This window comes from Scyliorhinus torazame, chromosome 26 (genome assembly GCF_047496885.1).
Source record: "Scyliorhinus torazame isolate Kashiwa2021f chromosome 26, sScyTor2.1, whole genome shotgun sequence".
Lineage (NCBI taxonomy): Eukaryota > Metazoa > Chordata > Chondrichthyes > Carcharhiniformes > Scyliorhinidae > Scyliorhinus > Scyliorhinus torazame.
Window position 1 is genome coordinate 34054927 of NC_092732.1, and position 26528 is coordinate 34081454.

The following is a 26528-nucleotide window of genomic DNA, read 5'->3' on the forward strand; positions in this document are numbered from 1 at the left end:
TCCCAGGACAGGTACAGCACGGGGTTAGATACAGAGTAAAGCTCCCTCTACTCTGTCCCCATCAAACACTCCCAGGACAGCTACAGCACGGGGTTAGATGCAGAATAACACACCCTGAGTCCCCATCAAACACTCCCAGGACAGGTACAGCACGGGGTTAGATACAGAGTGAAGCTCCCTCTACACTGTCCCCATCAAACACGCGAGGACAGGTACAGCATGGGGTTAGATACAGAGTAATGCTCCCTCGACCCTCTCCCCATCAAACACTCCCAGGACAGGTACAGCACGGGGTTAGATACAGAGTAAAGCTCCCTCTACACTGTCCCTACCAAACACTCCCAGGACAGGTACAGCACGGGGTTAGATACAGAGTAAAGCTCCCTCTACACTGACCCCATCAAACACTCCTAGGACATGTACAGCACGGGCTTAGATACAGAGTAAAGCTCCCTCTACACTGTCCCCATCAAACACTCCCAGGACAGGTACAGCACGGCGTTAGATACAGAGTAAAGCTCCCTCTACACTGTCCCCATCAAACACTCCCAGGACAGGTACAGCACAGGGGTTAGATACAGAGTAAAGCTCCCTCTACAAGGTCCCCATCAAACACTCCCAAGACAGGTACAGCACGGGGTTACATAGAGAGTAAAACTCCCTCTACACTGTCCCCATCAAACACTCCCAGGACAGGTACAGCACGGGGTTAGATGCAGAATAACACACCCTCAGTCCCCATCAAACACTCCCAGGACAGGTACAGTACGGGGTTAGATACAGAGTAAAGCTCCCTCTACCCTGTCCCCATCAAACACTCCCAGGACAGGTACAGCACGGGGTTAGACACAGAGTAAAGCTCCCTCTACACTGGCCCCATCAAACACTCCCAGGACAGGCACAGCACGGGGTTAGATACAGAGTAAAGCTCCCTCTACACTGTCCCCATCAAACATTCCCGGGACAGGTACAGCACGGGTTTAGGTACAGAGTAAAGCTCCATCTACACTGTACCCATCAAACACTCCCAGGACAGGTACACACGGGGTTAGATACAGAGTAAAGCTCCCTCTACACTGTCCCCATCAAACACTCCCAGGACAGGTACAGCACGGGGTTAGATACAGAGTAAAGCTCCATCTACACTGTCCCCATCAAACACTCCCAGGACAGGTACAGCACGGGGTTAGACACAGAGTAAAGCTCCCTCTACACTGTCTCCATCAAACACTCCCAGGACAGGTACAGCACGGGGTTAGATACAGAGTAAAGCTCTCTCTACACTGTCCCCATCAAACACTCCCAGGACAGGTACAGCACGGGGTTAGATACAGAGTAAAGCTCTCTCTACACTGTCCCCATCAAACACTCCCAGGACAGGTACAGCACTGCGGGGGTGAGATACAGAGTAAAGCTCCCTCTACACTGTCCCCATCAAATACTCCCAGGACAGGTACAGCACGGGGTTAGATACAGAGTAAAGCTCCCTCTACTCTGTCCTGATCAAACACTCCCAGGACAGGTACAGCACGGGGTTAGATGCAGAATAACACTCCCTCAGTCCCCATCACACACTCCCAGGACAGGTACAGCACGGGGTTAGATTCTGAGTAAAGCTCCCTCTACACTGTCTCCATCAAACACTCCCAGGACAGGTACAGCACGGGGTTAGATACAGAGTAAAGCTCCCTCTCCACTGTCCCCATCAAACACTCCCAGGACAGGTACAGCACAGGGTTAGATACAGAGAGAAGCTCCCTCTACACTGTCCCCATCAAACATTCCCGGGACAGGTACAGCACGGGGTTAGGTACAGAGTAAAGCTCCCTCTACACTGTCCCCATCAAACACTCCCAGGACAGGTACATCACGGGGTTAGATACAGAGTAAAGCTCCCTCTACACTGTCCCCATCAAACACTCCCAGGACAGGTACAGCACGAGGTTAGACACAGAGTAAAGCTCCCTCTACACTGTCCCCATCAAACAATCCCAGGACAGGTACAGCACGGGGTTAGATACAGAGTAAAGCTCCCTCTACTCTGTCCCCATCAAACACTCCCAGGACAGCTACAGCACGGGGTTAGATGCAGAATAACACACCCTGAGTCCCCATCAAACACTCCCAGGACAGGTACAGCACGGGGTTAGATACAGAGTGAAGCTCCCTCTACACTGTCCCCATCAAACACGCGAGGACAGGTACAGCATGGGGTTAGATACAGAGTAATGCTCCCTCGACCCTCTCCCCATCAAACACTCCCAGGACAGGTACAGCACGGGGTTAGATACAGAGTAAAGCTCCCTCTACACTGTCCCTACCAAACACTCCCAGGACAGGTACAGCACGGGGTTAGATACAGAGTAAAGCTCCCTCTACACTGACCCCATCAAACACTCCTAGGACATGTACAGCACGGGCTTAGATACAGAGTAAAGCTCCCTCTACACTGTCCCCATCAAACACTCCCAGGACAGGTACAGCACGGCGTTAGATACAGAGTAAAGCTCCCTCTACACTGTCCCCATCAAACACTCCCAGGACAGGTACAGCACAGGGGTTAGATACAGAGTAAAGCTCCCTCTACAAGGTCCCCATCAAACACTCCCAAGACAGGTACAGCACGGGGTTACATAGAGAGTAAAACTCCCTCTACACTGTCCCCATCAAACACTCCCAGGACAGGTACAGCACGGGGTTAGATGCAGAATAACACACCCTCAGTCCCCATCAAACACTCCCAGGACAGGTACAGTACGGGGTTAGATACAGAGTAAAGCTCCCTCTACCCTGTCCCCATCAAACACTCCCAGGACAGGTACAGCACGGGGTTAGACACAGAGTAAAGCTCCCTCTACACTGGCCCCATCAAACACTCCCAGGACAGGCACAGCACGGGGTTAGATACAGAGTAAAGCTCCCTCTACACTGTCCCCATCAAACATTCCCGGGACAGGTACAGCACGGGTTTAGGTACAGAGTAAAGCTCCATCTACACTGTACCCATCAAACACTCCCAGGACAGGTACACACGGGGTTAGATACAGAGTAAAGCTCCCTCTACACTGTCCCCATCAAACACTCCCAGGACAGGTACAGCACGGGGTTAGATACAGAGTAAAGCTCCATCTACACTGTCCCCATCAAACACTCCCAGGACAGGTACAGCACGGGGTTAGACACAGAGTAAAGCTCCCTCTACACTGTCTCCATCAAACACTCCCAGGACAGGTACAGCACGGGGTTAGATACAGAGTAAAGCTCTCTCTACACTGTCCCCATCAAACACTCCCAGGACAGGTACAGCACGGGGTTAGATACAGAGTAAAGCTCTCTCTACACTGTCCCCATCAAACACTCCCAGGACAGGTACAGCACTGCGGGGGTGAGATACAGAGTAAAGCTCCCTCTACACTGTCCCCATCAAATACTCCCAGGACAGGTACAGCACGGGGTTAGATACAGAGTAAAGCTCCCTCTACTCTGTCCTGATCAAACACTCCCAGGACAGGTACAGCACGGGGTTAGATGCAGAATAACACTCCCTCAGTCCCCATCACACACTCCCAGGACAGGTACAGCACGGGGTTAGATACTGAGTAAAGCTCCCTCTACACTGTCTCCATCAAACACTCCCAGGACAGGTACAGCACGGGGTTAGATACAGAGTAAAGCTCCCTCTCCACTGTCCCCATCAAACACTCCCAGGACAGGTACAGCACAGGGTTAGATACAGAGAGAAGCTCCCTCTACACTGTCCCCATCAAACATTCCCGGGACAGGTACAGCACGGGGTTAGGTACAGAGTAAAGCTCCCTCTACACTGTCCCCATCAAACACTCCCAGGACAGGTACATCACGGGGTTAGATACAGAGTAAAGCTCCCTCTACACTGTCCCCATCAAACACTCCCAGGACAGGTACAGCACGAGGTTAGACACAGAGTAAAGCTCCCTCTACACTGTCCCCATCAAACACTCCCAGGACAGGTACAGCACGGGGTTAGATACAGAGTAAAGCTCCCTCTACTCTGTCCCCATCAAACACTCCCAGGACAGCTACAGCACGGGGTTAGATGCAGAATAACACACCCTCAGTCCCCATCAAACACTCCCAGGACAGGTACAGCACGGGGTTAGATACAGAGTAAAGCTCCCTCGACCCTCTCCCCATCAAACACTCCCAGGACAGGTACAGAATGGGGTTAGATACAGAGTAAAGCTCCCTCTACACTGTCCCTACCAAACACTCCCAGGACAGGTACAGCACGGGGTTAGATACAGAGTAAAGCTCCCTCTACACTGACCCCATCAAACACTCCTAGGACATGTACAGCACGGGCTTAGATACAGAGTAAAGCTCCCTCTACACTGTCCCCATCAAACACTCCCAGGACAGGTACAGCACGGCGTTAGATACAGAGTAAAGCTCCCTCTACACTGTCCCCATCAAACACTCCCAGGACAGGTACAGCACAGGGGTTAGATACAGAGTAAAGCTCCCTCTACAAGGTCCCCATCAAACACTCCCAAGACAGGTACAGCACGGGGTTAGATAGAGAGTAAAACTCCCTCTACACTGTCCCCATCAAACACTCCCAGGACAGGTACAGCATGGGGTTAGATACAGAGTAACGCTCCCTCTACACTGTCCCCAACAAACACTCCCAAGACAGGTACAGCACGGGGTTAGATACAGAGTAAAGCTCCCGCTACACTGTCCCCATCAAACACTCCTAGGACAGGTACAGCACGGGGTTAGATACAGAGTAAAGCTCCCTCTACACTGTCCCCATCAAACACTCCCAGGACAGGTACAGCACGGGGTTAGATAGAGAGTAAAACTCCCTCTACACTGTCCCCATCAAACACTCCCAGGACAGGTACAGCATGGGGTTAGATACAGAGTAACGCTCCCTCTACACTGTCCCCAACAAACACTCCCAAGACAGGTACAGCACGGGGTTAGATACAGAGTAAAGCTCCCGCTACACTGTCCCCATCAAACACTCCTAGGACAGGTACAGCACGGGGTTAGATACAGAGTAAAGCTCCCTCTACACTGTCCCCATCAAACACTCCCAGGACAGGTACAGCACGGGGTTAGATACAGAATAAAACTCCCTTTGTCCCCATAAAACACTCCCAGGACAGGTACAGCACGGGGTTAAATACAGAGTAAAGCTCCCTCTACACTGTCCCCTTCAAACACTCCCAGGACAGGTACAGCACGGGGTTAGATACAGAATAAAACTCCCTATGTCCCCATCAAACACTCCCAGGACAGGTACAGCATGGGGTTAGATACAGAATAAAGCTCCCTCTATACTGTCCCCATCAAACACTCCCAGGGCAGCACGGGGTTAGATACAGAGTAAAGTTCCCTCCACACTGTCCCCATCAAACGCTCCCAGGACAGGTACAGCACGGGGTTTGATACAGAGTAAAGCTCCCTCTACACTGTCCCCATCAAACACTCCCAGGACGGCACGGGGTTAGATACAGAGTAAAGCTCGCTCGACACTGTCCCCATCAAACACTCCCAGGACAGGTACAGCACGGGGTTAGATACAGAGTAAAGCTCCCTCTACACTGTCCCCACCAAACACTCCCAAGACAGGTACAGCACAGGGTTAGATACAGAGTAATGCTCCCTCTACACTGTCCCCATCAAACACTCCCAGGACAGGTACAGCACGGGGTTAGATACAGAATAAAACTCCCTATGTCCCCATCAAACACTCCCCGGACAGGTACAGCATGGGGTTAGATACAGAGTAAAGCTCCCTCTACTCTGTCCCCATCAAACACTCCCAGGACAGGTACAGCACGGGGTTAGATGCAGAATAAACCTCCCTATGTCCCCATCAAACACTCCCAGGACAGGTTCAGCATGGGGTTAGACACAGAGTAAAGCTCCCTCTACACTGTCCCCATCAAACACTCCCAGGACAGGTACAGCACGGGGTTAGATACAGAGTAAAGCTCCCTCTACACTGTCCCCATCAAACACTCCCAGGACAGGTACAGCACGGGGTTAGACACAGAGTAAAGCTCCCTCTACACTGTCCCCATCAAACACTCCCAGGACAGGTACAGCACGGGGTTAGATACAGAGTAAAGCTCCCTCTCCACTGTCCCCATCAAACACTCCCAGGACAGGTACAGCACAGGGTTAGATACAGAGAGAAGCTCCCTCTACACTGTCCCCATCAAACATTCCCGGGACAGGTACAGCACGGGGTTAGGTACAGAGTAAAGCTCCCTCTACACTGTCCCCATCAAACACTCCCAGGACAGGTACATCACGGGGTTAGATACAGAGTAAAGCTCCCTCTACACTGTCCCCATCAAACACTCCCAGGACAGGTACACCACGAGGTTAGACACAGAGTAAAGCTCCCTCTACACTGTCCCCATCAAACACTCCCAGGACAGGTACAGCACGGGGCTAGATACAGAGTAAAGCTCCCTCTACTCTGTCCCCATCAAACACTCCCAGGACAGCTACAGCACGGGGTTAGATGCAGAATAACACACCCTCAGTCCCCATCAAACACTCCCAGGACAGGTACAGCACGGGGTTAGATACAGAGTAAAGCTCCCTCTACACTGTCCCTACCAAACACTCCCAGGACAGGTACAGCACCGGGTTAGATACAGAGTAAAGCTCCCTCGACACTGTCCCTACCAAACACTCCCAGGACAGGTACAGCACGGGGTTAGATACAGAGTAAAGCTCCCTCTACACTGTTCCTACCAAACACTCCCAGGACAGGTACAGCACGGGGTTAGATACAGAGTAAAGCTCCCTCTACACTGACCCCATCAAACACTCCTAGGACATGTACAGCACGGGCTTAGATACAGAGTAAAGCTCCCTCTACACTGTCCCCATCAAACACTCCCAGGACAGGTACAGCACGGCGTTAGATACAGAGTAAAGCTCCCTCTACACTGTCCCCATCAAACACTCCCAGGACAGGTACAGCACAGGGGTTAGATACAGAGTAAAGCTCCCTCTACAAGGTCCCCATCAAACACTCCCAAGACAGGTACAGCACGGGGTCAGATAGAGAGTAAAACTCCCTCTACACTGTCCCCATCAAACACTCCCAGGTCAGGTACAGCACGGGGTTAGATACAGAGTAGAGCTCCCTTTGCACTGTCCCCATCAAACACTCCCAGGACAGGTACAGCATGGGGTTAGATACAGAGTAACGCTCCCTCTACACTGTCCCCAACAAACACTCCCAAGACAGGTACAGCACGGGGTTAGATATAGAGTAAAACTCCCGCTACACTGTCCCCATCAAACACTCCTAGGACAGGTACAGCACCTGGTTAGATACAGAGTAAAGCTCCCTCTACACTGTCCCCATCAAACACTCCCAGGACAGGTACAGCACGGGGTTAGATACAGAATAAAACTCCCTTTGTCCCCATAAAACACTCCCAGGACAGGTACAGCACGGGGTTAAATACAGAGTAAAGCTCCCTCTACACTGTCCCCTTCAAACACTCCCAGGACAGGTACAGCTCGGGGTTAGATACAGAATAAAACTCCCTATGTCCCCATCAAACACTCCCAGGACAGGTACAGCATGGGGTTAGATACAGAATAAAGCTCCCTCTATACTGTCCCCATCAAACACTCCCAGGGCAGCACGGGGTTAGATACAGAGTAAAGTTCCCTCCACACTGTCCCCATCAAACGCTCCCAGGACAGGTACAGCACGGGGTTTGATACAGAGTAAAGCTCCCTCTACACTGTCCCCATCAAACACTCCCAGGACGGCACGGGGTTAGATACAGAGTAAAGCTCGCTCGACACTGTCCCCATCAAACACTCCCAGGACAGGTACAGCACGGGGTTAGATACAGAGTAAAGCTCCCTCTACACTGTCCCCACCAAACACTCCCAAGACAGGTACAGCACAGGGTTAGATACAGAGTAATGCTCCCTCTACACTGTCCCCATCAAACACTCCCAGGACAGGTACAGCACGGGGTTAGATACAAAATAAAACTCCCTATGTCCCCATCAAACACTCCCCGGACAGGTACAGCATGGGGTTAGATACAGAGTAAAGCTCCCTCTACACTGTCCCCATCAAACACTCCCAGGACAGGTAAAGCACGGGGTTAGATACAGAATAAAACTCCCTATGTCCCCATCAAACACTCCCAGGACAGGTACAGCACGGTGTTAGATACAGGATAACACTCCCTCTGTCCCCATCAAACACTCCCAGGACAGGTACTGCATGGGGTTAGATACAGAGTAAAGCTCCCACTACACTGTCCCCATAAAACACACCCAGGACAGGTACAGCATGGGGTTAGATACAGAGTAATGTTCCCTCCACACTGTCCCCATCAAACACTCCCAGGACAGGTACAGCGTGGGGCTAGATACAGAGTAAAGCGCCCTCTACACTGTCCCCATCAACACTGCCAGGACAGGTACAGCACGGGGTTAAATACAGAGTAAAGCTCCCTCTACACTGTCCCCATCAAACACTCCCAGGACAGGTACAGCACGGGTTTAGATACAGAGTAAAGCTCCCTCTACACTGTCCCCATCAAACTCTCGCAGGACAGGTACACCACGAAGTTAGATACAGAGTAAAGCTCCCTTTACACTGTCCCCATCAAACACCCCCAGGACAGGAACGGCACGGGGTTAGATACAGAGAAAAGCTCCCTCGACACTGTCACCATCAAACACTCCCAGGACAGGTACAGCACGGGGCTAGATACAGAGTAAAGCTCCCTCTACACCGTCCCCATCAAACACTCCCAGGACAGGTACAGCACGGGGTTAGATACAGAGTAAATCTCCCTCTACACTGTCCCCATCAAACACTCCCAGGACAGGTACAGCACGGGGTTAGATACAGAGTAAAGCTCCGTCCACACTGTCCCCATCAAACACTCCCAGGACAGGTACAGCACTGGGTTAGATACAGAGTAAAGCTCTCTCTACACCGTCCCCATCAAACACTCCCAGGACATGTACAGCATGGGGTTAGATACAGAGTAAAGCTCAGTCTACACTGTCCCCATCAAACACTCCCAGGACAGGTACAGCACGGGGTTAAATGCTGAGTAAAGCTCCCTCTACACTGTCCCCATCAAACACTCCCAGGACAGGTACAGCTCGGGGTTAGATACAGAGTAAAGCTCCCTCTACACTGTCCCCACCAAACACTCCCAGGACAGGTACAGCACGGGGTTAGATACAGAGTAAAGCTTCCACTACACTGTCCCCATCAAACACTCCAGGACAGGTACAGCACGGGGTTAGATACAGAGTAAAGCTCCCTCTACACTGTCCCCATCAAACACTCCCAGGACAGGTACAGCACGGGGTTAGATACAGAATAAAGCTCCCTCTACACTGTCCCCATCAAACACTCCCAGGACAGGTACAGCACGGGTTAGATACAGAGTAAAGCTCCCTCTACACTGTCCCCATCAAACACTCCCAGGACAGGTACAGCACGGGGTTAGATACAGAGTAAAGCTCCCTCTACACTGTCCCCATCAAACACTCCCAGGACAGGTACAGCACGGGGTTAGATACAGAGTAAAGCTCCCTCTGCACTGTCCCCATCAAACACTCCCAGGACAGGTAGAGCACGGGGTTAGATACAGAGTAAAGCTCCCTCTGCACTGTCCCCATCAAACACTCCCAGGACAGGTAGAGCACGGGGTTAGATACAGAGTAAAGCTCCCTCTACACTGTCCCCATCAAACACTCCCAGGACAGGTACAGCACGGGGTTAGATACAGAGTAAAGCTCCCTCTGCACTGTCCCCATCAAACACTCCCAGGACAGGTAGAGCACAGGGTTAGAAACAGAGTAAAGCTCCCTTTACACTGTCCTCATCAAACACTCCCAGGACAGGTACAGCACGGGGTTAGATACAGAGTAAAGCTCCCTCTACACTGTCCCCATCAAACACTCCCAGGACAGGTACAGCACGGGGTTAGATACAGAGTAAAGCTCCCTCTACACTGTCCCCATCAAACACTCCCAGGACAGGTACAGCACGGGGTTAGATACAGAGTAAAGCTCCCTTTACACTGTCCCCATCAAACACTCCCAGCACAGTACGAAGTCTTACAACACCAGGTTAAAGTCCAACAGGTTTGATTCGATGTCACTAGCTGTTGGACTTTAACCTGGTGTTGTAAGACTTCGTACTGTGCTCACCCCAGTCCAACGCCGGCATCTCCACATCATGACTCCCAGGAAAACCCCTACACCCCCTCTCTGTCTCTGTAACCTCCTCCCATGGCACGGGGTTAGATACAGAGTAAAGCTCCCTCTTCTCTCTGAGATGAATGCAATCTACACTCTGTATTTATATTAAAAATCTTTTTCCTGCAGTTGATGGGGACAGCATCTGTGGCTCAGGTTGTAACAAACTTTGACCAGAAGGGAACATTCTTATCTATTAACTTTGGCTATGCTGCCGGAGTCCTGTTTGGCGTCTACGCATCAGTCGGTGTCTCAGGTACCTGGTGACATAGTATAAATAGAATAAAGATACCCGGGAGTGAGTTACAGACTGGAATCTAATCGATGGGTTCAGGGTGGTTTATATATAGAATAACAGATACCCGGGAGTGAGTTACAGACTGGAATCTAATCGAGGGTCTCGGGGTGGTTTATATATAGAATAACAGATACCCGGGAGTGAGTTACAGACTGGAATCTAATCGAGGGGTTCGGGGTGGTTTATATACAGAATAACAGATACCCGGGAGTGAGTTACAGACTGGAATCTAATCGAGGGGTTCAGTGTGGTTTATATACAGAATAACAGATACCCGGGAGTGAGTTACAGACTGGAATCTAATCGAGGGGTTCAGTGTGGTTTATATACAGAATAACAGATACCCGGGAGTGAGTTACAGACTGGAATCTAATCGAGGGGTTCAGTGTGGTTTATATACAGAATAACAGATACCCGGGAGTGAGTTACAGACTGGAATCTAATCGAGGGGTTCGGGGTGGTTTATATGTAGAATAACAGACACCCGGGAGTGAGTTACAGACTGGAATCTAATCGAGGGTTTCGGGGTGGTTTATATACAGAATAACAGATACCCGGGAGTGAGTTACAGACTGGAATCTAATCGAGGGGTTCGGGGTGGTTTATATACAGAATAACAGATACCCGGGAGTGAGTTACAGACTGGAATCTAATCGAGGGGTTCAGGGTGGTTTATATACAGAATAACAGATACCCGGGAGTGAGTTACAGACTGGAATCTAATCGAGGGGTTCGGGGTGGTTTATTTACAGAATAACAGATACCCGGGAGTGAGTTACAGACTGGAATCTAATCGAGAGGTTCGGGGTGATTTATTTCTAGAATAACAGATACCCGGGAGTGAGTTACAGACTGGAAACTAATCGAGGGGTTGGGGTGGTTTATATATAGAATTACAGATACCCGGGAGTGAGTTACAGACTGGAATCTAATCGAGGGGTTCGGGGTGGTTTATATATAGAATAACAGATACCCGGGAGGGAGTTACAGACTGGAATCTAATCGAGGGGTTCGGGGTGGTTTATATATAGAATAACAGATACCCGGGAGTGAGTTACAGACTGGAATCTAATCGAGGGGTTCGGGGTGGTTTATATATAGAATTACAGATACCCGGAAGTGAATTACAGACTGGAATCTAATCGAGGGTTTCGGGGTGGTTTATATATAGAGTAACAGATACCCGGGAGTGAGTTACAGACTGGAATCTAATCGAGGGGTTCAGGGTGGTTTATATATAGAATAACAGATACTCGGGAGTGAGTTACAGACTGGAATCTAATCGAGGGGTTCGGGGTGGTTTATATATAGAATAACAGATACCCGGGAGTGAGTTACAGACTGGAATCTAATCGAGGGGTTCAGGGTGGTTTATATATAGAATAACAGATACCCGGGAGTGAGTTACAGACTGGAATCTAATCGAGGGGTTCGGGGTGGTTTATATATAGAATAACAGATACTCGGGAGTGAGTTACAGACTGGAATCTAATCGAGGGGTTCGGGGTGGTTTATATACAGAATAACAGATGCCCGGGAGTGAGTTACAGACTGGAATCTAATCGAGTGGTTCGGGGTGGTTTATATATAGAATAACAGATACCCGGGAGTGAGTTACAGACTGGAATCTAATCGAGGGGTTGGGGTGGTTTATATATAGAATAACAGATACCCGGGAGTGAGTTACAGGCTGGAATCTAATCGAGGGGTTCGGGGTGGTTTATATATAGAATAACAGAGACCCGGGAGTGAGTTACAGACTGGAATCTAATCGAGGGATTCGGTGTGGTTTATATATAGAATAACAGATACCCGGGAGTGAGTTACAGACTGGAATCTAATCAAGGGGTTCAGGGTGGTTTATATATAGAATAACAGATACCCGGGAGTGAGTTACAGACTGGAATCTAATTGAGGGGTTTGGGGTGGTTTATATATACAATAACAGATACCCCGGAGTGAGTTACAGACTGGAATCTAATCGAGGGGTTCGGGGTGGTTTATATATAGAATAACAGATACCCGGGAGTGAGATATGGACTGGAATCTAATCGAGGAGTTCGGGGTGGTTTATATACAGAATAACAGATACCCGGGAGTGAGTTACAGACTGGAATCTAATCGAGGGGTTCGGGGTGGTTTATTTACAGAATAACAGATACCCGGGAGTGAGTTACAGACTGGAATCTAATCGAGAGGTTCGGGGTGATTTATTTCTAGAATAACAGATACCCGGGAGTGAGTTACAGACTGGAAACTAATCGAGGGGTTGGGGTGGTTTATATATAGAATTACAGATACCCGGGAGTGAGTTACAGACTGGAATCTAATCGAGGGGTTCGGGGTGGTTTATATATAGAATAACAGATACCCGGGAGGGAGTTACAGACTGGAATCTAATCGAGGGGTTCGGGGTGGTTTATATATAGAATAACAGATACCCGGGAGTGAGTTACAGACTGGAATCTAATCGAGGGGTTCGGGGTGGTTTATATATAGAATTACAGATACCCGGAAGTGAATTACAGACTGGAATCTAATCGAGGGTTTCGGGGTGGTTTATATATAGAGTAACAGATACCCGGGAGTGAGTTACAGACTGGAATCTAATCGAGGGGTTCAGGGTGGTTTATATATAGAATAACAGATACTCGGGAGTGAGTTACAGACTGGAATCTAATCGAGGGGTTCGGGGTGGTTTATATATAGAATAACAGATACCCGGGAGTGAGTTACAGACTGGAATCTAATCGAGGGGTTCAGGGTGGTTTATATATAGAATAACAGATACCCGGGAGTGAGTTACAGACTGGAATCTAATCGAGGGGTTCGGGGTGGTTTATATATAGAATAACAGATACTCGGGAGTGAGTTACAGACTGGAATCTAATCGAGGGGTTCGGGGTGGTTTATATACAGAATAACAGATGCCCGGGAGTGAGTTACAGACTGGAATCTAATCGAGTGGTTCGGGGTGGTTTATATATAGAATAACAGATACCCGGGAGTGAGTTACAGACTGGAATCTAATCGAGGGGTTGGGGTGGTTTATATATAGAATAACAGATACCCGGGAGTGAGTTACAGGCTGGAATCTAATCGAGGGGTTCGGGGTGGTTTATATATAGAATAACAGAGACCCGGGAGTGAGTTACAGACTGGAATCTAATCGAGGGATTCGGTGTGGTTTATATATAGAATAACAGATACCCGGGAGTGAGTTACAGACTGGAATCTAATCAAGGGGTTCAGGGTGGTTTATATATAGAATAACAGATACCCGGGAGTGAGTTACAGACTGGAATCTAATTGAGGGGTTTGGGGTGGTTTATATATACAATAACAGATACCCCGGAGTGAGTTACAGACTGGAATCTAATCGAGGGGTTCGGGGTGGTTTATATATAGAATAACAGATACCCGGGAGTGAGATATGGACTGGAATCTAATCGAGGAGTTCGGGGTGGTTTATATACAGAATAACAGATACCCGGGTGTGAGTTACAGACTGGAATCTAATCGAGGGGTTCGGGGTTTTTTATATATAGAATAACAGATACCCGGGAGTGAGTTACAGACTGGAATCTAATCGAGGGGCTCGGGGTGATTTATATACAGAATAACAGATACTCGGGAGTGAGTTGCAGACTGGAATCTAATCGAGGGGTTCAGGGTGGTTTATATACAGAATAACAGATACCCGGGAGTGAGTTACAGACTGGAATCTAATCGATGGGTTCGGGTGGTTTATATATAGAATAACAGATACCCGGGAGTGAGTTACGGACTGGAATCTAATCGAGGGGTTCGGGGTGGTTTATATATAGAATTACAGATACCCGGGAGTGAGTTACAGACTGGAATCTAATCGAGGGGTTCGGGGTGGTTTATATATAGAATTACAGATACCCGGGAGTGAGTTACAGACTGGAATCTAATCGAGGGATTCGGTGTGGTTTATATATAGAATAACAGATACCCGGGAGTGAGTTACAGACTGGAATCTAATTGAGGGGTTTGGGGTGGTTTATATATACAATAACAGATACCCCGGAGTGAGTTACAGACTGGAATCTAATCGAGGGGTTCGGGGTGGTTTATATATAGAATAACAGATACCCGGGACTGAGATATGGACTGGAATCTAATCGAGGAGTTCGGGGTGGTTTATATACAGAATAACAGATACCTGGGTGTGAGTTACAGACTGGAATCTAATCGAGGGGTTCGGGGTTTTTTATATATAGAATAACAGATATCCGGGAGTGAGTTACAGACTGGAATCTAATCGAGGGGCTCGGGGTGATTTATATACAGAATAACAGATACTCGGGAGTGAGTTGCAGACTGGAATCTAATCGAGGGGTTCAGGGTGGTTTATATGCAGAATAACAGATACCCGGGAGTGAGTTACAGACTGGAATCTAATCGATGGGTTCGGGTGGTTTATATATAGAATAACAGATACCCGGGAGTGAGTTACAGACTGGAATCTAATCGAGGAGTTCGGGGTGGTTTATATACAGAATAACAGATACCCGGGAGTGAGTTACAGACTGGAATCTAATCGAGGGGTTCGGGGTGGTTTATTTACAGAATAACAGATACCCGGGAGTGAGTTACAGACTGGAATCTAATCGAGAGGTTCGGGGTGATTTATTTCTAGAATAACAGATACCCGGGAGTGAGTTACAGACTGGAAACTAATCGAGGGGTTGGGGTGGTTTATATATAGAATTACAGATACCCGGGAGTGAGTTACAGACTGGAATCTAATCGAGGGGTTCGGGGTGGTTTATATATAGAATAACAGATACCCGGGAGGGAGTTACAGACTGGAATCTAATCGAGGGGTTCGGGGTGGTTTATATATAGAATAACAGATACCCGGGAGTGAGTTACAGACTGGAATCTAATCGAGGGGTTCGGGGTGGTTTATATATAGAATTACAGATACCCGGAAGTGAATTACAGACTGGAATCTAATCGAGGGTTTCGGGGTGGTTTATATATAGAGTAACAGATACCCGGGAGTGAGTTACAGACTGGAATCTAATCGAGGGGTTCAGGGTGGTTTATATATAGAATAACAGATACTCGGGAGTGAGTTACAGACTGGAATCTAATCGAGGGGTTCGGGGTGGTTTATATATAGAATAACAGATACCCGGGAGTGAGTTACAGACTGGAATCTAATCGAGGGGTTCAGGGTGGTTTATATATAGAATAACAGATACCCGGGAGTGAGTTACAGACTGGAATCTAATCGAGGGGTTCGGGGTGGTTTATATATAGAATAACAGATACTCGGGAGTGAGTTACAGACTGGAATCTAATCGAGGGGTTCGGGGTGGTTTATATACAGAATAACAGATGCCCGGGAGTGAGTTACAGACTGGAATCTAATCGAGTGGTTCGGGGTGGTTTATATATAGAATAACAGATACCCGGGAGTGAGTTACAGACTGGAATCTAATCGAGGGGTTGGGGTGGTTTATATATAGAATAACAGATACCCGGGAGTGAGTTACAGGCTGGAATCTAATCGAGGGGTTCGGGGTGGTTTATATATAGAATAACAGAGACCCGGGAGTGAGTTACAGACTGGAATCTAATCGAGGGATTCGGTGTGGTTTATATATAGAATAACAGATACCCGGGAGTGAGTTACAGACTGGAATCTAATCAAGGGGTTCAGGGTGGTTTATATATAGAATAACAGATACCCGGGAGTGAGTTACAGACTGGAATCTAATTGAGGGGTTTGGGGTGGTTTATATATACAATAACAGATACCCCGGAGTGAGTTACAGACTGGAATCTAATCGAGGGGTTCGGGGTGGTTTATATATAGAATAACAGATACCCGGGAGTGAGATATGGACTGGAATCTAATCGAGGAGTTCGGGGTGGTTTATATACAGAATAACAGATACCCGGGTGTGAGTTACAGACTGGAATCTAATCGAGGGGTTCGGGGTTTTTTATATATAGAATAACAGATACCCGGGAGTGAGTTACAGACTGGAATCTAATCGAGGGGCTCGGGGTGATTTATATACAGAATAACAGATACTCGGGAGTGAGTTGCAGACTGGAATCTAATCGAGGGGTTCAGGGTGGTTTATATACAGAATAACAGATACCCGGGAGTGAGTTACAGACTGGAATCTAATCGATGGGTTCGGGTGGTTTATATATAGAATAACAGATACCCGGGAGTGAGTTACGGACTGGAATCTAATCGAGGGGTTCGGGGTGGTTTATATATAGAATTACAGATACCCGGGAGTGAGTTACAGACTGGAATCTAATCGAGGGGTTCGGGGTGGTTTATATATAGAATTACAGATACCCGGGAGTGAGTTACAGACTGGAATCTAATCGAGGGATTCGGTGTGGTTTATATATAGAATAACAGATACCCGGGAGTGAGTTACAGACTGGAATCTAATTGAGGGGTTTGGGGTGGTTTATATATACAATAACAGATACCCCGGAGTGAGTTACAGACTGGAATCTAATCGAGGGGTTCGGGGTGGTTTATATATAGAATAACAGATACCCGGGACTGAGATATGGACTGGAATCTAATCGAGGAGTTCGGGGTGGTTTATATACAGAATAACAGATACCTGGGTGTGAGTTACAGACTGGAATCTAATCGAGGGGTTCGGGGTTTTTTATATATAGAATAACAGATATCCGGGAGTGAGTTACAGACTGGAATCTAATCGAGGGGCTCGGGGTGATTTATATACAGAATAACAGATACTCGGGAGTGAGTTGCAGACTGGAATCTAATCGAGGGGTTCAGGGTGGTTTATATACAGAATAACAGATACCCGGGAGTGAGTTACAGACTGGAATCTAATCGATGGGTTCGGGTGGTTTATATATAGAATAACAGATACCCGGGAGTGAGTTACAGACTGGAATCTAATCGAGGGGTTCGGGGTGGTTTATATATAGAATTACAGATACCCGGGAGTGAGTTACAGACTGGAATCTAATCGAGGGGTTCGGGGTGGTTTATATATAGAATTACAGATACCCGGGAGTGAGTTACAGACTGGAATCTAATCGAGGGATTCGGGGTGGTTTATATATAGAATTACAGATACCCGGGAGTGAGTTACAGACTGGAATCTAATCGATGGGTTCGGGTGGTTTATATATAGAATAACAGATACCCGGGAGTGAGTTACAGACTGGAATCTAATCGAGGGGTTCGGGGTGGTTTATATATAGAATTACAGATACCCGGGAGTGAGTTACAGACTGGAATCTAATCGAGGGGTTCGGGGTGGTTTATATATAGAATTACAGATACCCGGGAGTGAGTTACAGACTGGAATCTAATCGAGGGTTTCGGGGTGGTTTATATATAGAATAACAGATACCCGGGAGTGAGTTACAGACTGGAATCTAATCGAGGGGTTCAGGGTGGTTTATATATAGAATAACAGATACCCGGGAGTGAGTTACAGACTGGAATCTAATCGAGGGTTTCGGGGTGGTTTATATATAGAATAACAGATACCCGGGAGTGAGTTACAGACTGGAATCTAATCGAGGGATTCGGGGTGGTTTATATATAGAATTACAGATACCCGGGAGTTAGTTACAGGCTGGAATCTCATCGAGGGATTCGGGGTGGTTTATATATAGAATAACAGATACCCGGGAGTGAGTTACAGACTGGAATCGAATCGAGGGGTTCGGGGTGGTTTATATAGAGAATAACAGATACCCGGGAGTGTGTTACAGACTGGAATCTAATCGAGGGGTTCGGGGTGGTTTATATATAGAATAACAGATACCTGGGAGTGAGTTACAGACTGGAATCTAATCGAGGGGTTCAGGGTGGTTTATATATAGAATAACAGACACCCGGGAGTGAGTTACAGACTGGAATCTAATCAAGGGGTTCGGGGTGGTTTATATACAGAATAACAGATACCCGGGAGTGAGTTACAGACTGGAATCTAATCGAGGGCTTCGGGGTGGTTTATATATAGAATAACAGATACCCGGGAGTGAGTTACAGACTGGAATCTAAACGAGGGGTTCGGGGTGGTTTATATATAGAATAACAGATACCTGGGAGTGAGTTACAGACTGGAATCTAATCGAGGGGTTCGGGGTGGTTTATATATAGAATAACAGATACCCGGGAGTGAGTTACAGACTGGAATCTAATCGAGGGGTTCGGGGTGGTTTATATATAGAATAACAGATACCCGGGAGTGAGTTACAGACTGGAATCTAATCGAGGGGTTCGGGGTGGTTTATATACAGAATAACAGAGACCCGGGAGTGAGTTACAGACTGGAATCTAATCGAGGGGTTCGGAGTGGTTTATATATGGAATAACAGACATCCGGGAGTGAGTTACAGACTGGAATCTAATCGAGGGGTTCGGGGTGGTTTATATATAGAATAACAGATACCCGGGAGTGAGTTACAGACTGGAATCTAATCGAGGGGTATGGGGTGGTTTATATATAGAATAACAGAGACCCGGGAGTGAGTTACAGACTGGAATCTAATCGAGGGGTTCGGAGTGGTTTATATACAGAATAACAGATACCCGGGAGTGAGTTACAGACTGGAACCTAATCGAGGGGTTCTGGGTGGTTTATATATAGAATAACAGATACCCGGCAGTGAGTTACAGACTGGAATCTAATCGAGGTGTTCGGGGTGGTTTATATATAGAATAACAGATACCAAGGAGTGAGTTACAGTCTGGAATCTAATCGAGGGTTCAGGGTGGTTTATATATAGAATAACAGATACCCGCGAGTGAGTTACAGACTGGAATCTAATCGAGGGGTTCGGGATGGTTTATATGCAGAATAACAGATACCCGGGAGTGAATTACAGACTGGAATCTAATCGAGGGGTTGGGGTGGTTTATATATAGAATAACAGATACCCGGGAGTGAGTTACAGACTGGAATCTAATCGAGGGGTTCGGGTGGTTTATATGCAGAATAACAGATACCTGGGAGTGAGTTACAGACAGGAATCTAATCGAGGGGTTGGGGTGGTTTATATATAGAATAACGGATACCCGGGAGTGAGTTACAGACTGGAATCTAATCGAGGGGTTCGGGGTGGTTTATATATAGAATAACAGATACCCGGGAGTGAGTTACAGACTGGAATCTAATCGAGGGGTTCGGGGTGGTTTATATGCAGAATAACAGATACCCGGGAGTGAGTTACAGACTGGAATCTAATCGAGGGGTTCGGGGTGGTTTATATATAGAATAACAGATACCCGGGAGTGTGTTACAGACTGGAATCTAATCGAGGGGTTCGGGGTGGTTTATATATAGAATAACAGATACCCGGGAGTGAGTTGCAGACTGGAATCTAATCGAGAAGTTCGGGGTGGTTTATATATAGAATTACAGATACCCGGGAGTGAGTTACAGACTGGAATCTAATCGAGGGGTTTGGGGTGGTTTAAATATAGAATAACAGATACCCGGGAGTGAGTTACAGACTGGAATCTAATCGAGGGATTCGGGGTGGTTTATATATAGAGTAACTGGTACCCGGGAGTGAGTTACAGACTGGAAACTAATCGAGGGGTTCGGGGTGGTTTATATATAGAATACCAGATACCCGGGAGTGAGTTACAGACTGGAATCTAATCGAGGGGTTCGGGGTGGTTTATATATAGAATAACAGATACCTGGGAGTGAGTTACGGACTGGAATCTAATCGAGGGGTTCAGGGTGGTTTATATACAGAATAACAGATACCCCGGAGTGAGTTACAGACTGGAATCTAATCGAGGAGTTCGGGATGGTTTATATGGAGAATAACAGATACCCCGGAGTGAGTTACAGACTGGAATCTAATCGAGGGGTTCGGGATGGTTTATATGGAGAATAACAGATACGCCGGAGTGAGTTACAGACTGGAATCTAATCGAGGGGTTTGGGGTGGTTTATATGGAGAATAACAGATACCCCGGAGTGAGTTACAGACTGGAATCTAATCGAGGGGTTTGGGGTGGTTTATATATAGAATAACAGACATCCGGGAGTGAGTTGCAGACTGGAATCTAATCGAGGGGTTCGGGGTGGTTTATATATAGAATAACAGATACCCGGGAGTGAGTTACAGACTGGAATCTAATCGAGGGGTTTGGGGTGGTTTATATATAGAATAACAGACATCCGGGAGTGAGTTGCAGACTGGAATCTAATCGAGGGGTTCGGGGTGGTTTATATATAGAATAACAGATACCCGGGAGTGAGTTACAGACTGGAATCTAATCGAGGGGTTCGGGGTGGTTTATATATAGAATAACAGATACCCGGGAGTGAGTTACAGACTGGAATCTAATTGAGGGGTTTAGGATGGTTTATACATAGAATAACAGATACCCGGGAGTGAGTTACAGGCTGGAATCTACCCCAAAGGAAAATTTGGATGAATTGTTAACCGTTGATCTGAATTATTGTCAACCAAAGGCTCGAGGAGCTAAATTGGCCTCCGAAGGTTGGCGCCGTGGTTAGCACTGCTGCCTCACGACGCTGAGGACCAGGGTTCAATTCTGGGCAGCACGGTAGCACAGTGGTTAGCACTGTGTCTTCACAGCGCCAGAGTCCCGGGTTCGATTCCCCGCTGGGTCACTGTCTGTGCGGAGTCTGCACGTTCTCCCTGTGTCTGCGTGGGGTTTCCTCCGGGTGCTCCGGTTTCCTCCCACAAGTCCCGAGAGACATGCAGGATTATGTGGATTGATCAATTAGCCCTTCATTGCTCAAAATAATTGTGTCCTCTCGAGTGGAGTCACAACAACCGTTGAGTTTTTATCGAGTGAGGATCTCCTCCCCCCCCCCCACCCACCACCCCTGCTTTGACCCTCATTGTTCTCAAACCTGGCTCCCTGTACCTCAATGCTGACCCTCACCCGGCTTGTGATTCTCTTCCAGGTGCCCATTTGAACCCCGCCGTCTCGTTGAGCCTGTGCATAATTGGCCGGTTCCCGTGGAAGAAGCTGCCTTTCTACATCATCGCCGAGTGCCTGGGGGCCTTTATTGCCGCGGCTACCACCTTCTGCCTTTACTACGGTACAGTGGCGCTAACCTCCACCTTTTACTGAGCACGGCACTAACTGCTTAGGATACTGTCTCCGCACGAGGCTCGACATAGAACTATCTCTCTCTGTCTCCGCACGAGGCTCGACATAGAACTATCTCTCTCTGTCCCCACACGAGGCTCGACATAGAACTATCTCTCTCTGTCTCCACACGAGGCTCGACATCGAACTATCTCTCTCTGTCCCCACACGAGGCTCGACATAGAACAGTCTCTCTCTACCGCTGCACGAGGCTCGACATAGAACTATCTCTCTCTGTCCCCACACGAGGCTCGACATCGAACTATCTCTCTCTGTCCCCACACGAGGCTCGACATAGAACAGTCTCTCTCTACCGCTGCACGAGGCTCAACATAGAAATATCTCTCTCTGTCTCCGCATGAGGCTCGACACAGAACTATCTCTCTCTGTCCCCACACGAGGCTCGACATAGAACAGTCTCTCTCTACCGCTGCACGAGGCTCAACATAGAAATATCTCTCTCTGTCCCCACACGAGGCTCGACATAGAACGCTCTCTCTCTGTCCCCACATGAGCTCAACGTAGAAATATCTCTCTCTGTCTCTGCATGAGGCTCGACATAGAACTATCTCTCTCTCTCTCTCCTTGCTCTGTTGTCAAGTGATCTTACCTCTCTGACGGTGTCGGCCAGGTGCTTCCGTGCAAACATACAAAATAGGCGAAGGAGTAGGACTTAGGGCCCTCGAGACCAATAGAGTTCCGAGTCAGGAGGAGGTGGGTAGCGGGGTGGGCAAATACTCAGGGCCTCAAAAGAGCTGAAACAATTTGGGAGAATAATAATAATAATCACTTATCGTCACACGTAGGCTTCAATGAAGTTACTGTGAAAAGCCCCTAGTCGCCACATCCCGGCGCCTGTTCGGGGAGGCCGGTACGGGAATTGAACACGCACTGCTGGTCTTGTTCTGCATTACAAGCCAGCTGTTTAGCCCACTGTGCTAAGCCAGCCCATAACATCCCCCTCACCCCCCCCCTCCCACCCACCCAGGCCGTGGCGGACCTTGAACCGAGGTGCGGCAGCGCCACCGCTGGCCGGCGGTTAGAACGACAGCGTGACACGTTGACATAGCTTTCTGCTGCCTCGGAGACGATTGGCCGTGGGCAGAAAACTCGAAGTGTACGCTCTCATTGGTGGAGCGATGGATGGTCAGGGATGTTTTGGATCAGACCCTGGTCTGGGCCTCACAGGGGAACGTTAATTATTCCCTGGACGCTATTGCATGGACAACAGGGAGGGGGGGCACTGGTCTACACAAACGCAGAACGTAACCCGGACATTTATCACCTTGGAAACTCCCTGGACACAGATTGGCTGCCATGTTTCCCCATTTCAATAGTTGATGCAGTAACGAAAGAGTTTCACTGACACTCCACTCAAACACGGCTGCAGGATCCTCAACATCCCCCAAGAGGAGGCCTGGGTTTAATGTCTCCGACTGACGGGCCTCTAACAGTGCGGCGCTCCCTCAGTACTGACCCTCTGACAGTGCGGCACTCCCTCAGTACTGACCCTCCCACAGTGCGGCGCTCCCTCAGTACTGACCCTCTGACAGTGCGGCACTCCCTCAGTACTGTCCCTCCCACAGTGCGGCGCTCCCTCAGTACTGACCCTCTGACAGTGCGGCGCTCCCTCAGTACTGTCCCTCTGACAGTGCGGCGCTCCCTCAGTACTGACCCTCCCACAGTGCGGCGCTCCCTCAGTACTGACCCTCTGTCAGTGCGGCGCTCCCTCAGTACTGACCCTCCCACAGTGCGGCGCTCCCTCAGTACTGACCCTCCCACAGTGCAGCACTCCCTCAGTACTGACCCTCCCACAGTGCGGCACTCCCTCAGTACTGACCCTCTGACAGTGCGGCACTCCCTCAGTACTGACCCTCCCACAGTGCGGCGCTCCCTCAGTACTGACCCTACGACAGTGCGGCGCTCCCTCAGTACTGACCCTCCGAAAGTGCGGCCCTCCCTCAGTACTGACCCTCCGACAGTGCGGCGCTCCCTCAGTACTGACCCTCCGACAGTGCGCCGCTCCCTCAGTACTGACCCTCCGACAGTGCGGCACTCCCTCAGTACTGACCTCTGACAGTGCGCCGCTCCCTCAGTACTGACCCTCCGACAGTGCGCCGCTCCCTCAGTACTGACCCTCCGACAGTGCGGCGCTCCCTCAGTACTGACCTCTGACAGTGCGGCACTCCCTCAGTACTGACCCTCCCACAGTGCGGAGCTCCCTCAGGACTGACCCTCTGATAGTGCGGCGCTCCCTCAGTACTGACCCTCTGACAGTGCGGCGCTCCCTCAGTACTGACCCTCCGACAGTGCGCCGCTCCCTCAGTACTGACCCTCCGACAGTGCGGCGCTCCCTCAGTACTGACCTCTGACAGTGCGGCACTCCCTCAGTACTGACCCTCCCACAGTGCGGAGCTCCCTCATTACTGACCCTCCCACAGTGCGGCACTCCCTCAGAACTGACCCTCTGACAGTGCGGCGCTCAATCAGTACTGACCCTCCGACAGTGCGGCACCCACTCAGTACTGACCCTCTGACAATGCGACGTTCCCTCAGTACTGACTCTCCCACAGTGCGGCGCTCCCTCAGTACTGACCCTCCCACAGTGCGGCGCTCCCTCAGTACTGACCCTCCCACAGTGCGGCGCTCCCTCAGTACTGACCCTCCCACAGTGCGGCGCTCCCTCAGTACTGACCCTCCCACAGTGCGGCGCTCCCTCAGTACTGACCCTCTGACAGTGCGGCATTCCCTCAGCACTGACCCTCCCACAGTGCGGCGCTGCCTCAGTACTGAACCTCCGACAGTGCGGCGCTCCCTCAGTACTGACCCTCCCACAGTGCGGCGCTCCCTCAGTACTGACCCTCCCACAGTGCGGCGCTCCCTCAGTACTGACCCTCCCACAGTGCGGCGCTCCCTCAGTACTGACCCCCCCACAGTGCGTCACTCCCTCAGTACTGACCCTCCACCATTGCGCCGCTCCCTCAGTACTGACTCTCCCACAGTGCGGTGCTCCCTCAGTACTGACCCTCCCACAGTGCGGCACTCCCTCAGCACTGACCCTCCCACAGTGCGGCGCTCCCTCAGTACTGACCCTCTGAAAGTGCGGCACTCCCTCAGCACTGACCCGCCGACAGTGCGCCGCTCCCTCAGCACTGACCCTCCCACAGTGCGGCGCTCCCTCAGTACTGACCCTCCCACAGTGCGGCGCTCCCTCAGTATTGACCCTCCCACAGTGCGGCGCTCCCTCAGTACTGACCCTCCCACAGTGCGGCGCTCCCTCAGTACTGACCCCCCCCACAGTGCGTCACTCCCTCAGTACTGACCCTCCCACAGTGCGTCACTCCCTCAGTACTGACCCTCCAACATTGCGCCGCTCCCTCAGTACTGACCCTCCAACAGTGCGCCGCTCCCTCAGTACTGACTCTCCCAAGTGCGACACTCCCTCAGTACTGACCCTCCGACAGTGCGTCACTCCCTCAGTACTGACCCTCCCACAGTGCGGCACTCCCGCAGTACTGATGCTCCGACCGTGCGGCACCCCCTCAGTACTGACCCTCTGACAGTGCGGAGCTCCCTCAGTACTGACCCTCCCACAGTGCGGCGCTCCCTCAGTACTGACCCCCCCACAGTGAGTCACTCCCTCAGTACTGACCCCCCCACAGTGCGGCACTCCCTCAGTACTGACCCTCCGACATTGCGGCACTCCCTCAGTACTGACCCTCCCACAGTGCGGCGCTCCCTCAGTACTGACCCTCCGACAGTGCGGCGCTCCCTCAGTACTGACCCTCCCACAGTGCGGCGCTCCCTCAGTACTGACCCCCCTCCACAGTGCGGCGCTCCCTCAGTACTGACCCTCCCACAGTGCGGCGCTCCCTCAGTACTGACCCTCCCACAGTGCGGCGCTCCCTCAGTACTGACCCGCTGCCAGGCCTAGGTCCGGACTTTGTGTCTTTGGAGTGGGGTGGCGAACCCACAGATCGTCCTTTACAAAGTTGTCCTTCCTTTCCCAGATGCGATACACGAATTCTCTCGAGGGAATTTCACGGTCCGAGGTCCGCGGGGCACAGCCGGGATCTTCGCCACCTACCCCGTTGAATACCTCTCGACCAGCAATGGCTTCATCACCGAGGTGGGCCTTCGATTGAGGGGTGCGCTTGCGAACGCGGAAGTAGCGGCCTCTAGTGGTGCAGCGGTGTAGTGTCCCGGCCTGTGCACCTCGAGCTCCAGCCTCCAGTCCCGCTCCGGGCCTTGCCAGCCGAGCGAGACGATGGGGAAATCCTCCCCCATCGCGCTACAGAAAGGCCTTGGGCCTGAGAGGGGGGAGGGGTTAATCCGACATGCCGCAATGAAGCTGGATGGATTTGCATTGGGTCGAGGTGGGTCCGAAGGTGTCGAAATGTGGGCCTCCTGATGGGATAGGATGGCACAATCGTCTGGAGGGGTAGAAGGCCTCCTCTAGCAGCGTGAATCCCAATCCCAAGCCCTCCTCCAGCCCCAAAATATCACCCCGCTCCCTCCCTGCGGGTCACACTGCCTCCGGCCTCGGGGTCAACGGGTCGTGAGTTCAGTCGACCCACACCGTGTGCTCAGGTCCGGGAGGCTTCCAGCGTCCCGGATGGCTTCATCTGCAGAAAGTGCACCCAACTGGAGCCCCTCACAGACCGCATGGTTCGGTTGGAGCAGCAATTGGATGCACTTAGGAGCATGCAGGTGGCGGAAAGCGTCATAGATCGCAGTTATGTAAATGTGGTCACACCCAAGGTGCAGGCAGAGAAATGGGTGACCACCAGAAAGGGCAGGCAGTCAGTGCAGGAA

The 26528-nt window shown here is 50.1% G+C and overlaps 1 protein-coding gene across 1 annotated transcript in view; it reads left to right on the plus strand.

The window, feature by feature from the left end:
- LOC140402955 (aquaporin-10-like) overlaps nucleotides 1–26528 on the plus strand; it is a 198977-nt gene that overhangs the window by 141546 nt on the left and 30903 nt on the right. Inside the window, exons 3-5 of the mRNA XM_072490603.1 lie at nucleotides 10399–10525; nucleotides 21526–21663; nucleotides 25724–25842. Of these exons, the coding sequence (XP_072346704.1) occupies nucleotides 10399–10525; nucleotides 21526–21663; nucleotides 25724–25842 (384 nt within the window). The remainder of the gene's footprint in view (nucleotides 1–10398; nucleotides 10526–21525; nucleotides 21664–25723; nucleotides 25843–26528) is intronic.